Source organism: Onychomys torridus, chromosome 3 (assembly GCF_903995425.1).
Source record: "Onychomys torridus chromosome 3, mOncTor1.1, whole genome shotgun sequence".
NCBI lineage: Eukaryota > Metazoa > Chordata > Mammalia > Rodentia > Cricetidae > Onychomys > Onychomys torridus.
This window is the reverse complement of record NC_050445.1, coordinates 66,894,029-66,915,356: the sequence shown is the minus strand read 5'-3', so window position 1 is coordinate 66,915,356 and position 21,328 is coordinate 66,894,029. Positions and strand designations below refer to the sequence as shown.

The window sequence follows — 21,328 nt, the reverse complement described above, 5'->3', positions numbered from 1 at the left end:
TATTCATTCTGTAAAAACATATGCTGTGCCAGAAAGGTTCTGGACACACAGCAGTGAAAGTAGCAGTCTCTTTTTTTCTGGAGCTTATAATGTATGAACTTTAAAGACATTTTTGGTTTCCTTTGAGATGATATCTAAAACGTCAATGTCAGCACCAACTGAAATGATCATAGCCCACAAAATCCACTAACACTTGGGGCTGGAGAGGGGCCTCAGAACCTAAGAGCACTGACTCTTCCAGGACACCCGAGTTGGATTCGCAGCACCCACATTGTGGCTCATAGCCATCTGAAGCTCCAGTTCCAGGGAATTTGCCATCTCTCCCTGGCATCCTCAGTCACCAGACACAGACATGATGAACAGACTTATATGCAGATTAAACACTCATGCACATCAGACAAAATAAAATATAAACAAACAAACAAATAGATCCCTTAACACTTGGAGTTTCAGTTCATGGAAACTGCAGCATCGTAATTCCATAAAATTGTCACTTGTGTTAGAGAAAGAAAATTCAAAGGAAGTGTTTTTATCACCACAGAACGATGTAGATTGATCTTGGAGAGTGCTCAGAAGGATGCTGTCTTGGTCACCTGTTCTGAGGAGACACTATGACCAAGGAAACTCATAAAGGAAAGCATTTAACTGGGGGATTGCTTACAGTTCAAAGACTTAGTCCATTATCATCATCATGGTGAGGGCCTGGTAGCACTGGAACAGTAGTTGACAGTTACATTCTGGTCTAGAAGCAGAGAGACAGAGAGAGAGAGGGGGAGGGAGGGAGAGAGAGGGAGGGAGGGAGAGAGGGAGAGGGAGAGACAGAGACAGAGACACAGAGAGACAGAGAGAGAGGGGGGAGGGAGGGAGAGAGAGGGAGGGAGGGAGAGAGGGAGAGACAGAGACACAGAAAGACAGAGAGAGAGGGGGAGGGAGGGAGAGAGAGGGAGGGAGGGAGAGAGGGAGAGACAGAGACAGAGACACAGATAGAGACAGAGAGACAGAGTGACAGAGAAAGACAGAGCGAGCAAGCAATCGAGCGTGTATACCTGGGACTGGCATGGGTTTTTGAAACCTCAAAGTCCACTCCCAGTGACACACTTCCCCCAACAAGGCCATACCTATCCTAACAAGGCTACACCTCCTGATGCTTCTATACCTTAGAAACAGTTCTACTCCCTGATGACTAAGCATTCAAATATAAAATCTAATGGTGACCATTCTTATTCAAACCACCAGGGTGACTTCAGTTGCATCTCATGAATAAGTGTTAAGTCAAGTAAAGGCCCCATTGTTTTCCATGTGCTAAGGACTAGTCATATGTTGTGGTCCCAGGGCCTGTTTGAAGTGCATGGCCTTTAGAAGTATGAAATTCCATATTCCAGAATTCAGTTCCTGGTACATAATGCTTGTCAAGGGAAGTGGAAAGCTTTGAGGGAAGAAGGTGGTGTGTGTGTTTTATGGGTGAGAGGAAAATGTCTGTAAATGAGGGGAAAATTCCAAGGCGTTCCTGGAATCAGTTACTGCCTCCTGTGGGAGCCACTGATGAGCTCAACTGGGCTGAGAAGTCTGTGCAGATGTCAGTTCTGACTGCATCATGGCCTCAATCCCTGCCAAAGCCTCCCTGAGTTCTCAAGCACAAAGTGAGGATCACAGACTGTGAAGCCAGCTGAACTGCACATGCAGGCATTTGTTGATGCTTGCACCTGGGTACCCAGAGCACAAACAGGCTTTGGGAAGTCAAGGGGATGCACTCAGGAGAGAAAAATCACTAGGCCTGCCTTCCCTGCTGATGAGATCCAGGGAAAGGAGGAAGTCTTCCAAGAGGAAGACCTCACTTGGTGGAGCCTTGTCACAAGATGTCCCTTTCTCATTGCTATCACCTGAATGGAGTGTCAGTGGGCTCAGGGAGAAATGCCACCTGGCAGTTGGATTGTGATGAGGACTCTGGCTTCTGGGTTTCCCTTATGGAGCAGGTTTTTATAACAAACATAAGTTCGTTAGATATTGTGATTTTTAATTTTTCCTTTTTTATTTTAAAGACATTAACATTCATTTTTCAGACTCAGACACAGGATTCTCTGGGTCACATGAGCTCTCCATTTTGGTTCCTCTGAAGATTTCTAGTAGCAATCACACTTATAATAAGAAGCTATGTTGACCTATAAGATTAGCAAACCAAATATTGATAACATAGAGGAGACAGAGGAAAGAAGTAGGAACTGTCATTGTTGCTATAGGAAAGGTAAATTGGTTTCTGCTTTGTAGTGTGAAATTTGAATTTTCATCAAAAATAATAATTAGAATTGTATATATTTTGATCTTTGAATTTTTTATTCACACTTTTTAAAGTAAGGGTAAAATATACAAGGATATTGTATCACTGTAGTAGGAGAAAATTGTGACTAGCTAGATGACTCTTAGGTGAAGACTAGTAGGAAATTAAGTATATTATGCAAGGAGTTGCAGTGCACCATGTATCATATACCAACCTTTCCGTATGTGGTTTTCTGCACTGCGCAGGTCTGTATGTAAACATATGTCAATTTATATGACGTAAACACATAGACATAATTTATGTGCGAATATGGAAGGCCTAAAAACCAGAGAGTATATCTGAACAGTTGGCTTCAGAGGGTGGGAGATAGCTAGGTGGTGGGAGGAGTATGGTTTCTTTTTCACTAATTATCTTCTGTACTTTTTACATTAGTTTCTCCTTTAAAACATTTTAACGAACAAGGGAACCAAATAAAATATTCCATCAGGCCTAGTCAAAGTAGAAAATAAAGTAATCAAGAGGACCACAATATATAGTTATGCCTTTGATGTTGATAGTAGTAGAATTGACTGAAATTAAAGAATAATTAAATAATTAAAGAATTATCTCCATAGTGTAATCTTACCTTAGAGACACACATAATGTGTTTTAAAGAAGCATTTGCTTTGGGTATGTCTTTTGTAATTCATCTTTTTTTTTTTTTTAAGGTTTATTTATTTATTTATTTATTATGTGCATTGGTGTTTTGCGTTCATGTACCTATGTCTAGGTTAGGGTGTTGGATCCCCTGGAACTGGAGTTACAGACTGTTGTGAGCTGCCATGGGGGTGCTGGGAATTGAACATGGTCCTCTGGAAGAGCAGCCAGTGCTCTTTACTGCTGAGCCATCTCTCCAGCCCCCTAGTCATCAAATTTTTGATGAAATACTATAACACAAAACAACCAGATTAATTACAATTTTCAGAAGCGCTTACTTTAAAAATGGGAAAGATGTGGGTGTGGGTGGGTGTGTTGCTGAGAGAGAGAGAGAGAGAGAGAGAGAGAGAGAGAGAGAGAGAGAGAGAGAGAGATATCAAGGGAATGTGAGTGTCAACTTCCTGTCCTTGGGATTAAATGACCCTATCCAAAAGTGACAATGCAGTCTGAGAAACAAAGGAAAATATCCCTTTCACTGCTTTGCTTTGAATTAAACCGAGAATCATTGCCAAGTGTTTTTGTTGAACTCTAGTTTTACTGGATGGAAAAGACTAAATCATAGAAATATCAAGTTCAATATTAGCCTATTGCAAGTGTATTTACAATGTGAATATTTACAGTGATCTAGGACTCTGCGGCAGAATAATTGAGTTGCTGACATTCTCAATGAAGAATTGCATAGAACAGAAATGTTAGGGTGCACAATCAGAACCATAAAAGACAGAGTTCTACAGCGTCACTTTTACCTGTCTTTGGTTTCCTGCAGGGTAAATGGGAAGCTGGTGGCTCTAAAGGTGATCAGGCTGCAGGAAGAAGAGGGGACACCTTTCACGGCCATCCGGGAAGGTAGGCACCCTGCCCTCTCTTTGATTCTGTATTTATGTGATGTTCATAGCATGGTAAGGATGCTGCATCTCCAGACATGCTAAGCTTTACAGTTACACTGCTAAATGTCTTATTTGATTGTGTAAACTGAAATTTTAAAACATTCAGTACCTTCTACAATCATACCAAGTCATGTTAAGCAAGACAAGACTATCTTTCTATATTCAGATTGGGGGGGGGGAATTCATGGTGGGGCTATCTAGGCAAGTGGAGAACATTTTTATGTCTGATTCTATTTGCAGCACTACTAAAATATCTCTGAATGTCATTATTCTACATTCATGATTTTTAAAGGAAATTCTTAAAAATGAAGGATTGTCCTTATCTTGTTACTCCTTTGAATTTCTTTTTTCTTGGTTTCCTTGTTTTCTTCTTTTTTCCTATTTTTTTGTTTTAATTCTTCTCTCATATATTACATTCCAATCGTGGGTCTCCCCTCTACTCCTTCAAGTCCCTCTTCCCTACAGCTCCTCTCCCCCAGACCCACTCCTCCTCTGTTCCCCTTCAGAAAACTGCAGGCCTCCCAGTGATGTCAGCTGAACACTGCACGACAAGTTACTATCAGACTAGGCACAAATGCTCACATCAAGCCTAGGGCAAGACAGTAGGAGGGGAAGGGTCCCAAGAGCAGGCAGAAGAGTCAGAGATGCCCCATTCCACAATTAGGAGTCCCACAAGAACACCAAGCTGTGCAACCATAACGTATATGCAGAGGTCCTAGCTCAGACCATGACAGTGTCTCTTTAGTCTCTGTGAGCTCCTATGAGTGAGTCCTGACTAGTTGGTACTGTGGGCCATGTTGTCTATGGTGCCCTTGACACCTCTGGCTCCTACAGTCTCCCCCTCCACATCTGTGGGTTTCTCTGAGCTCCACCTAATGTTTTGTTTTGGGTCTTTGCATCTGCTCCCATCAGTTACTGGATGAAGCCTCTCTGATGACAATTGGGCTAGGCACCAATCTGTGAGTATAGCAGAATATCATTAGTAATTGTTTCATTGATTGTGTGTGTTTGTGTGTGTGTATGTGTGTGTGTGTGTGTGTGTGTGTGAGAGAGAGAGAGAGAGAGAGAGAGATAGAGAGAGAGACAGACAGAGAGAGAGACAGACAGAGAGAGAGACAGAGACAGAGAGACAGAGAGACAGAGAGAGACAGAGAGAGAAAGGGGTGTCTCTGGGCTGTCCAGTCTCTGGTTCCTAGCCATTCAGGCAATGACAGGCATTGGCTCCCTTTCATGGTGTGGGCGGCAATTTGGATTGGTCATTGGTTGGCCAGGCCCACAGGTTCTACACCACCATTGTTTTTATCCTTTAGTTTGCCTTGGTTGTCTCATTCCCTTTATACATGAGTGTTATGTATGTTGTAATATTCCCTCACTGTTATTTTTCTAAAAGTTCTCTCATAATGCAGTAGATTCTATGTATAAGGCGTTAGTTTTATGAAATAAGGTTGAGCTGTCTTTTGCTTTGTTCATTTATTCATAGGAGGGTTCCTATTCTTAATGAAAGTCATCTTATTCATGGGAATTTTTCAGTGCACTGCCATAACTATTAAGATTAGTAGCTTCACTTCTACATCATTTAAAAATGCAAATTATCTTTACCTAAGACCTCAGTTCATTCTCCCATCAAAGGGACCACAGCTACATCTTCTGTTGATCCAAATGATGTTTCAGTGTTTTGCCACCTAGTTTTGTGAAGGTACTGACAAATTAAATATACTCTGTCATTATCTGGTTTGTTATTTGATGATGATGATGATGATGATGTGCATCTTCCTTCTCCTCTTCCTCTTTCTATTCTTCCTCTTTGTCCTAATTAGAGTTTCTATTGCTGTGATAAAACACCATGACCAAAGACAACTTGCGGAAGAAAGGGATTATTTTTCCTACACTTTCATATCACAGTTCATCATTCAAGAGGGTTTGGCAAGGAACTAAACAGGGCAGAAACATGGAGGCAGGAGCTGATGCTGCTTACTGGCTCCTTATGACTGGCTCATTTGCTTTCTTTCTGTTATACCCCTAGACCACCTGCCCGTGGTGGCACCACCCTCAATTGTCCGGGCTTGCTTACAGTCCAGTCTGGTGGGGGCACTTTCTTAATTGAGGATCCCTCTTCCAAAATGATGCCAGTTTGTGTCAGGTTGTCATTGACCAGCCAGAACACTCTTGTTCTACTTTCTCATTTCATTTCTCCTTTCATGTCCTTTCAATTTGACTTTTTTCACTACCATTTAGCTGAAACATCTTAGAAAATGTGTCCGTTGCCTTTTTATTATATCCAAAACTTCCCTTTTCTGGGTTCTTTTTCTAACTTTAGCCGATTGCACATAGTTGAAACAGTCTTTTCTGCAACATCAGAGACTCTAGGCACGTCGGTTTTTCTACTTGCTTTATGCTGCTCTTTAGGTTTGTAGAACCTAAGGAGAGAAAAAAAAGCCACCTTTTCTCTAATAACCACCCATTCCTGGATAATTTCATTCATTTTTTTTAGTTTAAATAGCAGGTTTAAGCTGTTGACTTCCATACATGTGTTCATTTAGTTAAGAATTTGTCTTTGTGTCCATCCATCTGCCCAGTTGGGATTTCCCCTTGAATTCAACAACCTCTAAGAAGAATAAGATATCACCACCAAGTAAGGCTGGTATAACAAATTACCTAAACCTTATATCCAAAGATAATCCTGGTCCTTCACATCTCATGTAGTATTCTCTGTACATGAGTAATTGTAATGTCCAGCACTGCCTACTGAAATTATCCAAATGTGGTTCTGTTGGTTACATCTCTAAAAGGTAGCTCACATCTGTCCACAGCTGATATGAGTCTCTTCACTATACTCCAGGAATCACCAGTTCTTCTTGGATTATTGCAATAACTTTTACACTATATTCTCTCCTTTGTCATCCTTATTGTTTCTTCTTTATTTTGAAACTCTTATAATCTAAAAATGTAAGCCATGTTTTATTAATGCCCCCTTTAAAAACCTGTACCCAGTACTCTGGCTGGTTTTTTTTTTTTTTTTTTTTATCAATCATTCCACAGTGTCCCATCTCAGGGCCCTCACATACACTCTGCCACTGCCTAGAAAGCTCTTCACTGGCTGCTTTTAGGTACCAGCTATAAACTCATATGTTCTCAGAGAAATTTCCTATAGCCATGCTGCCTAAACAGAAGCTAGCTATTATCTTACCCATCTTTATGCAGCTCACCATGCCAATAACCTTGTTCATTTCCTTTACAGTTCTTACTGGAATGTGAAATGTTCTCCCTCCCCACTCAGTTCATATGTAGAATTTTAATGAGGTTAGTGACCTTGTCTGACACCCTCCCTGTAACAGCTATTGAGTGACTTACAGAGCACCATTAAGCTAGAGTCAGTAAATAAGATGGAGTATTTGATACAGACGGTGCTCTTGAGGAATCTGTCATCCAGGTGGCAGGCAGAAGATTGAAATAATAAGTCAAAGAATAACATACCATGCCATATAAATGAAAAATCATTTCTGATGTATTGTGAATTCTTAGGAAGGCTCTCTACTAGTGAAGTGTGCTAAGATATTGGCTGGACCTTGAGCTAGACATCAGATGATAAACTGTGGAGACTAGATTGAGAAGTTGCTGTCTAGACCAGCACAGAAAATGTGCAGAGGTCAAAACTCAGTACCTTGGGCCCAGTGCAAGGAGCAGAGATAATTTTCATAAGGTGGTCTCAATGAATGGTGGTCATGTGACAGTAGGTGGGTATTGTTCCATACCTGTGTTTTGTTTATACATGTTGGAGTCCTGAGTTCATGAGACATCTATATGAAAGTATCTAATGATGTGAGGATGGAGATCATCGAAGTTGAATATAAACAACATATTTAGTGAGACCCTTAAAATAATAAACCTTCAGTTTTATTTTGTTACATTTAGAAGAGAGATTTATTTGGGTTGATATTCGGGAGGATGGAAAGTGTAAAAAGTATGGTTGTGGCACTTGAGGGGCAGAAGTGTTGCAGTAGAGGGTAGAGGAAGAACAAGAGTGAAAGAAAAGGCAAGTTCAATGTTCTTGAGGCCCAGAATTCCCGCGCCAATGAGAGGTTGACTGCTAGTCAAGGTAGTCTATAGAGTAGGCTTTGGAGTCTAGCATTCTCGGTTTTGACTGAGGCTTTGTATTTCATCACTGTACAATGTAAGACCAACCACCTCAGAAGGCTGCCAGGCTTCTATGACAGCATAGTACACAGGAATAGTTACTGCCTCATAGTTTTGGAGACTGGAAGGCCAAAGCCAAGACACCATGACACCCTTTCTTACAGCTGAGAGAGATGATCTGTCCTAAGATTCCTCCTTGGCTCATAGACAGGTGTCGTGCCCCTGTGTCTCTGGGTTTTTATTCTGTGCTTGTTCATATACAAATGTCTTCTTTCTCTAAGGATACTGGTCATACTGAATTAGAGCCTACCCTAAAAACCTCATTTTAACTTAGTTACATCCATGCAGACTCACAGCCAGCTACATACTAACATACTGAGGTTAAGACTTCAGCATACACTTTTGTTGTTTTGGTGAAGGGTACATTTCAGCCTATAATACCACTTAATAGCTTTGGGCCCAAGAAACCTTATTTGCAGAAGGTAGGTGTTGACTCGTGTAATTGATTATGAATTTTCTATATTGACATGGTTCTTCTGATTTCCTGAGGATTCTTGAAATTCAAATGTTTTGAATATTCCTATGATGGAAAGTGGTGGAAGCATTGTTGAGGCCTGAGATGACCAATCACAAAATGACATTGTGTTTTCTTTAAATATAGATTTTTAAGTCTTTCTAATAAAGCCTGACTTCTAAGTGATATTTTAAAAAGTATTTATTTACATTTTATGTGTATGAATCTTTGCTTACATATAGGTGTATATGTCATGTGAGTGATTTTTCCTGACTGTAGGTCACAATGTGAGTGCTTGGAACTAAACTTGGGTCCTTTGTAAGAGCAACAAAATGTTCCAAACCTCTGAGCTATCTCTTTATCCCCTATGTTGTTAGTAGAAGTAAAATGACATCATGATGATAATAAGAATGAAACAATGGGTCAGTTTTAGATGGGTGTTCCTCTCTTCACTTCTTTCACAGTCTTTTTTTTTTTTTTTTTTTTTGCTCTTTATGTATAGGAGCAACAGCTGTTATTACTGCTGGGCTTGTCAATCACAGCTTTAGAAAGTACAAGTTGTGTGTGTATCAAGTGGTAGAGGGTATGACACTTGGGGTAGGTTAATTTTCCATTGTGGAGGGAACATTATGGCCGGGTTAATGAGAGGGAGAGCTGGAATTTGAGTTTACCTCTATTCTGCTATTCTGGCTAATTCTTCATTCACAAAATGTCAGTAGCTTGAAGACTGAGTTGGGAGAACACCGTGCCCGGGAAGTGATTTTAAGTGCCTGCTTTCCACTTGTCGGATTACTTTGGAACTTGGGCATTAACATCATCTCATCCAAGTGGAATTGCTTAGCAACTCTAATCTTGCCTAGATTTGTGTCTCCAGATAGACTGAATTTTCTCTTGTTGAAATTGAGTACACACAGTGGCTTATCTTAGGTTTAAGTACTTTGAAACTTACAATGTCTTTGATGGCAGCTTAAAATAACTGTGGCAAAGGTCAGCTTTCCTGTTTCAATTTAGAATCCTTGTGTGGTATCTTCACAGCTTGTGGTACTTCTGATAGAGGGTCATGAGCACAAGGAAAGGTTTGGAAGGGAGTGGATAAAATGTCTTAGGATATCCTACCTTTTAAGACCTTCAGCACATAGAAGTTCTTATTCTATGGTATCACTTTGTATATCTACTATAAAATTTTTCTGAGGTTTCTATCCATTATGGCAAGGGAAACAGTTGTCATTTCTATGGATTCTTGAATGTAGTTTTCAAAGGTAACTAAATCTAAATACTCTATAGATAAGACAGGCATAAGTTAAAATAGTAACAATGTTTGGCAAGTATGGTGGCTCTTGTCTGTAATCCTAGCACTTTGGAGGTAGAGACAGGTAAATCAGGAGTTCAAAGCTGTTCCTAGTGAGTTCAAGAGCAGGCTGGACTTCTCTCTCTCTCTCTCTCTCTCTCTCTCTCTCTCTCTCTCTCTCTCTGTCTCTCTCTCTTTCTCTCTCCATATATATATTATTAATTATTCTATGAAAATCTTTTATATTTTTAATATCTAGTTATGATACCAGTAAGGAGAAGGTGGGTAGAAGTTGAGAAACAAATTAGGGAAAAAATGTGAGCACCTTTCATGTTAGATGTTTAGTTGCTTATAAAGTGAGTAGCTAACTTTTGTAGTTAACCTTCAATCCTCTAATTAAATTCCCAATACTGCAATAAATTTAGTACATGCAATAAGAGTTGTTATTTTATAAACTTGATAACATTATGAAACAGAAAATGAAGTTTGATAACATTATGAAACAGAAAATTAACCAAGCTATTAACAGTTGTGGTGTAGTCAGATTTGGTTTTCTTCACATCTTTGTTGTAGAACATTTTAAGAAATATTTGTTACTTTTTTGTTATTTGCATCATTCTTTCACCTCTAGATGCCTGATAGAATTTGCTTGTGAATAATGAATGTTAGTTTTGATATCTCATTGAGATATAATTGAATTAGAAATTAACAAAGCTAAACTTAGTATTTACGCTGTTGCATGGCTTTTCTGTAGCTGCAGTTATAGAGGACCACAAACCTAATAGTTTAATGTCCATATTAACTAGGAGTATAAAACCAAAGCATCCACAGACCAGGCTCCCTGTGAAAGCTGCAGGTGAGAAACACTTGCTGTTTGCTTGCTTTGGCTGGCCCTTGGCAACCCCGGGGTCCTTTGATGTGTGTGTGTTTCTCAGCCCTCTGCCTTTGTGTCTACATGGCCTCCACCTCTATATCTCACCCTCTCCTTAGAAAGATGCCAGTCTTTGCACTTCGGGCCCACCTTAGTCCAGTGTGGGTTTTTTTATTATTATTATTATTACATTTATGTGTGTTATTTGCAAGTAAAGCCAAACTCTGAAGTTCCAGATAGACAGGAGTTTGGGGAAATATTGTTCAACACACTCCAGACTTTTATTTTTGTCATTTTAACAGAGACATTTGAAAGTGCTGCATTTTTCCTTCAAAAGCTTAGCAGAGAGATATGCTATGTAGTGGTGATAATATTTGCTGTTGCTTCCCTGTTAATAAAATGTGTGTGTGTGTGTGTGTGTGTGTGTGTGTGTGTGTGTGTGTGTGTACTAGATGTATGAATTCATTAACATTCTCCAAGGTGATTTGGCTATTTGTTATTTTTCATTTTTTAAAAGAAAAACATGATTTTCCTCTGTGACTAAATGACCTGAGGTCTGTGGCTTGTAAGGAGATGAATTGTGTCTTGTCAGTGAGCATGATTAAGACATTGGTAGGTAGTTTGAAGTTGGAAGCAGGGAGAAGTGATCAAAATAATACAATATATTGTAAAATGATAAAGATCTATTTGGCAGTTGCTCAAACTGATAGTTGTGATTTCAGACACATTAATTCGAAAGATAAAATATTTTAAATCTTAGCTTCCCAGTCCATTCCACAAGAACATGTTTGATCCAGGTAGAAAGTCTAATGAATACACACCTCCTCTGTTCATGCAGGACTGGGCTGATATGTATTTAATCATCCATTTTGTTAAATGGCTGGATGCTGGGGTGCACTTTCTCCCATCATTCCCCCAGTGGAGAGAAAGCTTTCCACTCAATCTCTCTTCTCTAACACAAATGCTCTTGTGCCTGGGTTTTTGGAACTGCATGAGAGAGTGTGCACAGAGGGGAAGAGGGACTCCTGGGACAGTCTTCCTCTGTAACAGACCTGGAGGGCGTGCTGGAGAGGCCAGAGATGACTACTGTGGCTCCATATTTGTGGTTTTGTCAGTCTTGGTGTTTTGAATTTTTCACCATCTTGTAGTGGTTTCACAATTAATAAGGAGATCATAATGTGAAGTTTTAGCTGTTTTACTCCATATTAGTACAGCACTTAATCTTATAGAGTAGGTAATAGAATAAATTGTCTCTCTCCTGTCTTAAGTTTAGGACTTACTGTGTCTGAGCTGAGCTTAGGCTACAATTAGCTGTTGTATCAACAGACTTTTTTAAGCCATAATTTGTGCCATGATTGTTTGAAGTTCAATAACCAAATTAGTATGAGAACTAATTTGGAAGCTAAGCCACATCATAGAGATAAGTTGTTCAGATGTTTCTCAGTTGTAGTTGGGTTGGGCTCCAGCTTACCTCTTAGGATTGATTTTAGTCAATGGGCCTAGTAACCAGCAAGAGGCAGATTCATCTTGTATTTTAGTATGAATTCTCAAACCTAACTGTATATATTGCTATTTGCTTGGATTCCTGCCTGAGTGTATGATTTTGAGCAGGCCTTAAATTTTGCATGCCTCAGTTTCCCCTTCTATAAAAGAGGATGACAATAGTACTAATTTTAGTGATCTTAGAATATGAATCCATTAAATTCATAATGCTATCAAATAAAAAGAATCATAGAATGAAAATTTCTTGGAAAAATGCATTACTAGGAAATAAAAATTCAAGAGAAGATTTGATAGTGAATTTAAGAAAATTTCCAAGAGAAGGACCAAGAAGAGTTACTTTCTCTGATATCTCTGAGGGTAAATGATAGAAGTATGAGCTTTCTTCTATATTAGCTGTTTTGGTCTCTTTCTGACTGGAAACATCTCTCAGCTGCCCTGAGATCTTAACTACTGATTTACATTTCAGAATCAGATGTCTTGATTGGCACTGGTTGTGTGCTCTACCCCTCCCCCCCACCTTTTTCCTTGCTTCTCATAAGATACCAATGTAGGACAGTCCTTCTGAAGGAGGCTTTGGTTTCCACATGAAGGCTATTGACTCTCTGGCCTAGAGGATTTAAGTTTGCTGCTTACAGTATGAGGTTGAGTAAGAGACAGGTAGCAGGGATTTCCTCTGTTTCAACAAGCAGAATTATTCTCTCTCAATTTTTGGTTCAATCATGTAGCTAGTATAAGAGAGACTAGAAGGTAATGAAATACTTAGGGAAAAAAAAAGACAAGTGCTGATTTTAGGAGATGGATCTGTGGTTCTGAAGAGGAACAACACGTAGGGTGAAGTGTGTGTTTAGACATGGAGCTCAGTGGGCATGGAGATCTTCAGGATGACATGCAAGGTTTTTCTTGGGACATGGGCTGGATTATAGACCCCATGCTAAGAAAGAGTCTATGAATAAGGATGGAGAATAAGAAAAGTTTAGGGCATTCAGTCTTTCAAGTGTCAGATTTGAAACCTGGCATTCATGTGCCATTTGTTTACATAACAGCACTGTCGAAATCACAGATCAATTACACCCTAATTAAAGACCTTACTAGTAGTATTCAGATAGTCTATTTCACTTTTCTGAGGAAGGTTGACTTCATCATCTTCATGTTATCAATTAAGAAGCTGGAGTCTCCAGATACTTTTGTCAAAAGACACCACAATTAGATAGTAGTATGAGTCTGGTGAACTGTCTCTCGCATAGTAGACCCTCAATGCAATGACCAAGCATGAATACATTCTGGATCCTGTCTGCTTTGCTGTTGAGGCAAAAATCTATCTGACCAAAACCATACAGATTATTGTAAGTCAACTACGGGAAAGATGAGATGAGACTTGAAACAACAGTGCACAGTTCAGTAAATATTGGTCCTGGTGGAGGTGGTGCCACCAGCCCTGTGGTCATGAGCAGACACTTGGCCCACTACACCTTCAGTTCTTCATTTCTGAAATGAACTTTCTTCTAAAGAGCATTGTCTTTGACTAAACCCTTCTGTAACAGCCTCCAGTTAAAAGTCTGTTTACTAGGAAGCTGTTTTGAAGGACTGTTTATTTATCCTAAGCCTCAACTTCCTTATCTGCACCTTAGAGATAGTTCTTATCTGTTTATTAACCCGGGATTGTTGTGAGAAGTACATGAGGTTAGAATCTTTAATAGCTTAGCAAGGTAAAACCGAAGAAGACGACTTCAGGGAATTTTCAGCAATTAGAAATGCATGCAGGTGGGGTTTGATATCTAATCTTTCTTAAATTGTCTTAAACACAAATGCATCTTAGCTTAGCTTATATTACTGGTTGAAAAAACAAGATGAAATATAATACTTTTTCAAATTTAACCAGCCAAGAAAGCAGCTGCTTGATTAAAAGACAAACTTAAATCTTAAAAATTAACAAAATAAAAGAAACCCACTATTTTCATAGGTTTTAAAACCATGTGACCCAACAGCTTTCAATTTTTTGTTGATATTAGCTGGCAGACACCCATTACATCCTCAGACTCACAAAGAATTACAATTGGGTCAATTTACATAAACTTACTTAGAATCACAGTCTAGACTCATGGATTTTTTTTCCTTCCATTACAAAATTTTGCCTGTCAATTGTAAAAAGCTCTATAGCAATTCATGTTAATTTTTGCAGTGACAGACATAAATGAATATTATTAATCGTTTAAAAGAACTATTTTAGCACAATAAACTCATGTCTCATTACAGCATGTGTGTGTGTAAAGAACACTGATGATACAATTATGGGTTTTTCCAGCTGGTAAAAGATTGAGGCTAGTACTATTATTGCAAATAAAAGTCTCTGAATACTTAAAATTGACTAGCAGTTCCTCTGTACATCTTCGGTTCTTACCTGGCCATGCTGTTAAACATGCTACCTCATATATTTCCCTCAACAATAAATGTCAGTACAAATGTCTCTAAGCTGCTAAGAGAAAGATGAGGCCTAGAGATAAAGAAATTGCCTTTGTCATGGATTTTGCTAGGAAACAAAGGTTTTAGGTATTTGTTCATAGATAATGCATTATTCACTTCAAAGTTTCTCGGCTAATTTAAAAAAATGTTACATAAACTTACCTTAATAATTTTTATACATAGAAACTTATATTTATTGATTATATAACAGTTGTTATCATAGTTATAGATTGCTTTAAAATTATTGCCATAAATTTATTACTTCTTAATATTTGAGAAGCCATTACATTGTTGTGCTATATACCATGTATACTACCTAGTAATAGAAATAGTCAAAAGATAGATGAACTATGAACAGAAATTCATGGCCAATGTCATACTTACTGACAGAATTTGGTGTTTTATGCATCTTCAGGCTCCATATTAAGTTACATTTTCTTATATGTTCAATGAAGATACCAAATAATGTGACTTTTTTTGTGGTCCTTTTGAAAAAAAAAATACATCATGTATATTGGAAAGAAGAGATAACATTGGGCAAAGCATGATTATAAAAGCCCCTTAAAATTCCATGACTGCAGACATGTCAGTAGACTACAATTAAAGGAGTCACAAAAAGACCCACTGGTAGATTTATGAAAGTAAAATTGCATAAAGAAAAAGACAAATGGAAATCTCCAAGATTAGGAAGAGATAAGCAACTCATTATAGCAGAGAAAACTGTACTAAAAAGCTGACCTTTCATCTAACTGCCAGATGTAGGAAGGCAAGGTACTGACATATTCCAAAAACAAAAGAAAAGAAAATGAAAACCTGTCAGTTAAAATTCCGCTTCTAACAAAACTATCCTTTAGAAAAGAAGGCCAGAGCCATGTTGAAATCAGTAAAACTGCAGTGAAATACTAATGGAAACATAGCAGGCAGATGCCAGTGACACCAAAACCACTTTTTAGTGGAAAAAATAATAAAATATTGAAAATGGTAATATGTGAGTTGGTATAAGCAATTTTATAAAGATATTATTCTTTCTAATCTCTTAATCTATAAATTATTAGACTGTTCAGTATAATGACTATAACATTATTAGATATATGGCATTATTAGATATAGATCACATTATTAGATATAAATGTAATGTCTGTGAAAGAGAGAAAAATACATTTTATAAATATTAATTTAATAAATATTAAGTCAATATTAGCTTGGAGTAAATAAAGCTGTAAGTTTAAATCACTAAGAGAGTAATATGATTAAAAGTCAACAAAATATGGTTATATTTCCAAATATAAATATTCCAAGAATATAAAAATGTAAGAATTTGTAGGATGCAGATAAATGAGTATTTGAGAGAAATGCTGAGCTGGAAACATGAATTTTAGAAAAGATAAATATGATCTCAATTTATAAAAATCTAATCTTTTATCTTAAGCCTATTGAGAAAGAGCAACAACTTTATCTTCCAGAAAACAGAGGGAGGATAAAGATCACAGCAGAGACCAGTGGACTAGAAAACAGAAAAGCAATAGAGAAGCCAGTTAAGCAGAAAGCTGCTCTGAGTATATTAATTAACACTCAGCCAACTGACCCAGATGAAAAGGGCACAAGTTACCAAGACACCAGTGAGAGACCATCTCTATTGACCGTAGAGAAATTATAGGACTTTAAAGAAATATTATGAGCCACTTAATGCCAACAAATGAAGACAGCTGATCTCAAGAGGACAAATGATAATTTTTATAAAAATTGTTGCTTTGACCATTAGATGTCTAAGTGCAAAATAGATTAATACTTAACTTACAACAAATACAAATTTCAAATCAAACCTTATGCATTCAATATAAAAACTATAGGATTTCTGAGCATAAACCTGCAGGAAAGCTTTCATGATTTTTGGACTAGAGATTAGCAGAGTTTGTGGAACAAGATAGCTCATAAATTAAAGTTGTGGTCTTTGAACACAGGCCTAGAAAAACAAAGAGACAAGTTAAAAAAGAAGAAAGTATTGCCAAATAATATATTTAATAAAGGATTAATATCTAAAACATATAAAAGAGGCCTAAATTAAATAATGAGAAAACTCATATGTTACAGATTGTATTACAAGGTTACATGTACAAAGCTTGTTGAAGCGTGAGGTAGAAACCATTGGCAGCAAGGGTCTTTGGGGTGAGCAGCAGCATCTCTAGAAGGGTGATTACAAGTCTGCACCTTGAGGCCCAGACACTGTCATTTTTTGACAAGCAATGTAATCACAACATACTATTTGTTCATTGCAAGAAAGTAGCTCAATATGAGAAAAAAAATCATTATATTTAACTTGTACAACCAAGAATCTTATTGTTTGGGGCAACTGACAGGTTGAAGTTTTATGGCTTGCTAGGGGAAAAGCAGCCAGAGGAAGCATATGTTGAGGGGAGGAAGGAATGCAGGTGCCTTTCCCTGGCCTGTACCCTCCCAGCCCCCAACTCTAACTGAAACACCTTAAGACCTCTTTAAATACTGCCCCTTCCCTGACATTCTCTTGCCTCTCATAGTGATAGTCCCTTTCCTTTTCCTCCTATTTTTCCTTTGCAGTTTATGTTGTTTGCTTGTATAGGTATATTTCAGTGCTTGACTACATTAAGCTTTCTGGTCAGATGTGCTCAATTGTGACCTGTTAGTAACCTCCTGGTGCTGTGGAGCTTGTGGTGTGGAACAAGGACTCCTCAGATGCCCATGATTCCCCTCCTGCTATCAAAATGGAGCTAATCCAGAGTGCAGCTAGTGATTTAATAAAATTTAGGCAGCAGTAAATTGGGCCATGATTGTTTCAGAATTAAGAGTGGCAGGAATCGCTGGCATAGTCATAGGATACACAGGATTTGGTCTGAGAAATGGGCAGAGGGGACTTGTTGCTAAGTAGCTGAAGTAGAAATATTCCCCCTGCCACCTAACCCCACCAGTTTGTCTGGCTAGAGGGAATTCTACCTCATGACAGTGGGATGTACATTGTTCAGAACTTTTCTAATGCAACTCTGCCTATTCTTATGTCCACTATAATTCTTTCAAAATGTGAACCTGTGTATTGTTCTCATCAGCATCTTAGTTTTTATATTACCACTATGTTTGGGATCTACATGAAAACTCTAAAATTTCAGAAAAAAAAGGAGGTAGAACTGGGTGTTGAATACATCCATTTCAGGGGCATTAATGAGTAAGGAGAGCTTGATGTTGATAGATAGAACCACTCTAAGTTGTGTGGTCAAAGTTACTGAATTCATGCTATATTTTATTAAACCCGAGAGCTCAAGACATTTATCCCCTGAAGGGACTTAATCCTGGGTTGTGAGGGATGTGAAGAGCACCAGAGATTATGTAATCTACTCCTGTCATTTACAAAAGATCAACCGAGTCCTGGGGAGAAGTGTTAAAGTGGTCACAGTCAGATCAGAGCCTTCAGACCTGGGGTGAAAGCCCTCCGAGGCAGACCTGCAGAGAAGTCAGACCTGGCCGTGACTCTTCTGCTCTCCAGATTCTGCTCTCCCCTCACACTGGATCCAGTCTGTGTGAAGTGCCAAAAAACAGGCCGTTCAGATTTCCCCGCATCTCTCATTTTCTTGTGACATTTTAGAATGCAATGGAACTCTTCATAAAACCATCAAATAATAATTCTTATCTTAATTAATAAAAAATCTTAGTTAATAGCTAAGCTATGGAGAAAAGTACCACATAGAATATTGTGGGAAGTTCACAAGTGCAAAGTTAAAGGATCTAGAATGGGATATTTATATTTTTTGGATACATGCCATCTCAGTCAGTTCTCTGAGAGTACCCAAGAGCATTCAGTTGATAGTAGTTCTTTTTAAGAAGCCCTAACGTTTTGAACAGGACCCAACAAAAAGAATCAAAGGAAATACTCAGCAAAAACTTGGCAATTGTCCTGTTATCTGTGAGCCTCTGTGTGTGTGTGTGTGTGTGTATGTCTATCCTTTAGCTTAGGACTAGTGTGAGCAGGATCCAACAGCAAGGGTCACTTACTGATGATGAATTGGTTTTATAGAAGTGTTTATGGTTTATGGTTATAAACTTTTCTTGATGGAGACAGAAATTGTTTTTACAGTGTACTGGGCCTTTTTTTTTTTTTTTTTTTTTTTTTTTGGTTACAAGAGAATTATGCCCATTTCCACAATAAACAGAAAAATAGTGACTTTCGTTTGTTTTAGCTGTGTAAATCTTTGAAAAAGCTAAATCTAGTCAATAAGTGGTTGTCTGTGACTTCCCTCCCATTTTCCTTTGCTCCTTCCTCCCTCACAGGTTCTTATTATCTAGTCCAGGTTGGTCTTGAACTCACAGCAGTCCTCCTACCTTGGCCAGGAAATCAGACTTCTTTTCTGTCCCCTTCCCTTTCTGTCTGTGTTGCAAAGGTTTCTTATGTAGCTCAGACTGTCTTCAATCTCTCATTTCTTTTGTTTCAGGCCTAGGGTTTGGGGGTTACAGATATGCACCACCACACCTTGCTCTCACCCTGTCGTTTAAATGCCTTTGATAACTGTGAAGAGGGCAAGCCAGTGAGGAGCAGTCAGCATTTCCACTGTTGTGTGGCCTTCCAGGATCTGGAGTTTATCTTTCCTTCTGCTCCCCTCATATTAATATGTTTTGAATACTACAGATGGTTTGATAGTGGTGATGGCAAAAGATTTATAAATCTGTAGAATTGATGACCAGTAGACTCACTTCAAAGTCCATCTCATTTACCAGTGGGATATGTGGTTTCACTAAAGTGAAGTCCCAAGCAATGGTGAAATTGATCTGTACCATGCTTTGTTGCTGTCTCAACCAGGAGCTGCAGCCAACATCTGGCCCCAGTCTGATATACACAGCCCTCCACTATAGGATCAGGAGTGTTAGAAAACAACCAATGCTTACCTGGTAGGAGTTCACTCATCACCAATTAAACATTGAAATAATGGATTAGCCAATATTAAGACTCTTGTTATTTTATAAGTCAATGTCAGAACATACTTACTGTGTTCATGGTGGAACAATTTGTGCGAAAGAAATTTGAGAACTAAACTACATTGAACATGGGAAGACAAGACAGTACAGCTGCTATATTATAGCTTTGTTTTCAAAGGCATGCTTCATTCAGTGTTTTCAAAATTGAAGATCTGGTGGTTTATCTATAATTTGAGCACCTTACTTCTAGATGGTTCTTATATTTTCTCAAGATTTGTGCCTCAGTATTAACTTACTGAAAACAATTGGGAAACAAGTCCATGCATAATTCTAATTTTCATATTTACCTAAATTGTTAAAGTCACAAAAACATTCTGACTAAGAAATTAATAATAAACTTGGTTTGTTCCTTTGATGTGAAAATTTAGAAGAATGTTGGAAAAATTATCATCATTGAATTTGCAGTACTTATCAGATATCCTGCTTTCTTTAAGTAAAATATTAATCTAAAAATGTTTTGAGCAAGAAATAATTGAAACCTACAAAGAGAAAATGGCAATTTTTTATATACATAAACATGCACAATTTTCAGCCCAACTTTTATTTGCTGCTACAATGCTGTGTGTGTGTTTCTGTACTTAGAGCAAGATATGATCAGGATATCATGGGCATACTATTTTAATGACTCCATAAACCTGTATACTGTTTTGGTACTTTGTGAAGCACATAGGCAAGTCTTCCAGTTCAGGGTCATGTTGTATAGGTTATGTGTAGAGTTGTTGGTATAAGCTTTATGTGTCATTGGAGGGCAGTTTGTGGCTTTTCATACTTTAGAGATGAAATATAGTGCAAAAGCTAACTTAAGACAACAGTCACAGTGGAGACTGTTCAAACCTTTGGATTTTTCATACAAAGAATATTTACTGTTTCCAATACAAGGATGTATCTGAAGTGATTTGTTTGTGGATGTGGCTCACAGGGAGGCCAGGAACTTTCCTTAAGGCTTATATTTCCAGTAGATGGTACTGTGCACATATGTGCACATTAATCCAGTAAATACATCCCTGAAAATGTAATGCTTATTTTAGACAACTCGTTCTTTGTAACAGCATTCTGTGTTTTACATTTTCCTGCTGAAAAAGATGTCCTTTACAAATTTCACAGTAATAAACATGAGGGAAACCTTTTAGTTGCTGTGGGCCCATTAAATCGATACCTAGTCATTAGAGAAGAGGGAGTACACACTTTAAAATTTTTTGAATGATTACCTAAAATGCATATATTAATTTAGAAATCCAACATTTTGAGGACTCCCAGTTTTGTGAGGCAGTCTTTTGACTTCACCCATAGAAAGAGGAGCATTTGCAGTGCCTGACATATGTTCTTTTGTGGGTGGGCAACAGAATTCTCTTTGAGATGATTTTCATAAAAGAACAAGAAGTCACTCCATTAAGACAAACACCACAATTCACGCATGAAGACTAATCTTTTGTGGGATTTTATAAATAAAAATCAGAGTGTTTCCCTAGAAGGTTATAAGAACCCATGACCTCAAATTTTTTTATTCTTTTTAACTTTGTTGAATTTAACACCATTTTCCACTGTCACTTACAGTTGTTTTTCCTCTGGGATGCCATTCATGTCAATGCCGAGTATTTCTGAAGACATCCCTCCCCCAACCCCCAGTCACCAGGTAAAATATGAGGGCTGGCCAGTTCAGATAAACAGTGAACGCTTTTGAGGATAAGGATGACCTTTAAAGGAT

The 21,328-nt window shown here is 38.1% G+C and overlaps 1 protein-coding gene across 6 annotated transcripts in view; it reads left to right on the top strand.

Moving 5' to 3' along the window:
• Window positions 1-21,328, top strand: part of Cdk14 (cyclin dependent kinase 14) — a 484,889-nt gene that overhangs the window by 186,793 nt on the left and 276,768 nt on the right. For all 6 annotated transcript variants that reach the window (XM_036182828.1, XM_036182829.1, XM_036182831.1 and 3 more), the window contains one exon: window positions 3,738-3,817. In XM_036182828.1, the coding sequence (XP_036038721.1) occupies window positions 3,738-3,817 (80 nt within the window). The remainder of the gene's footprint in view (window positions 1-3,737; window positions 3,818-21,328) is intronic.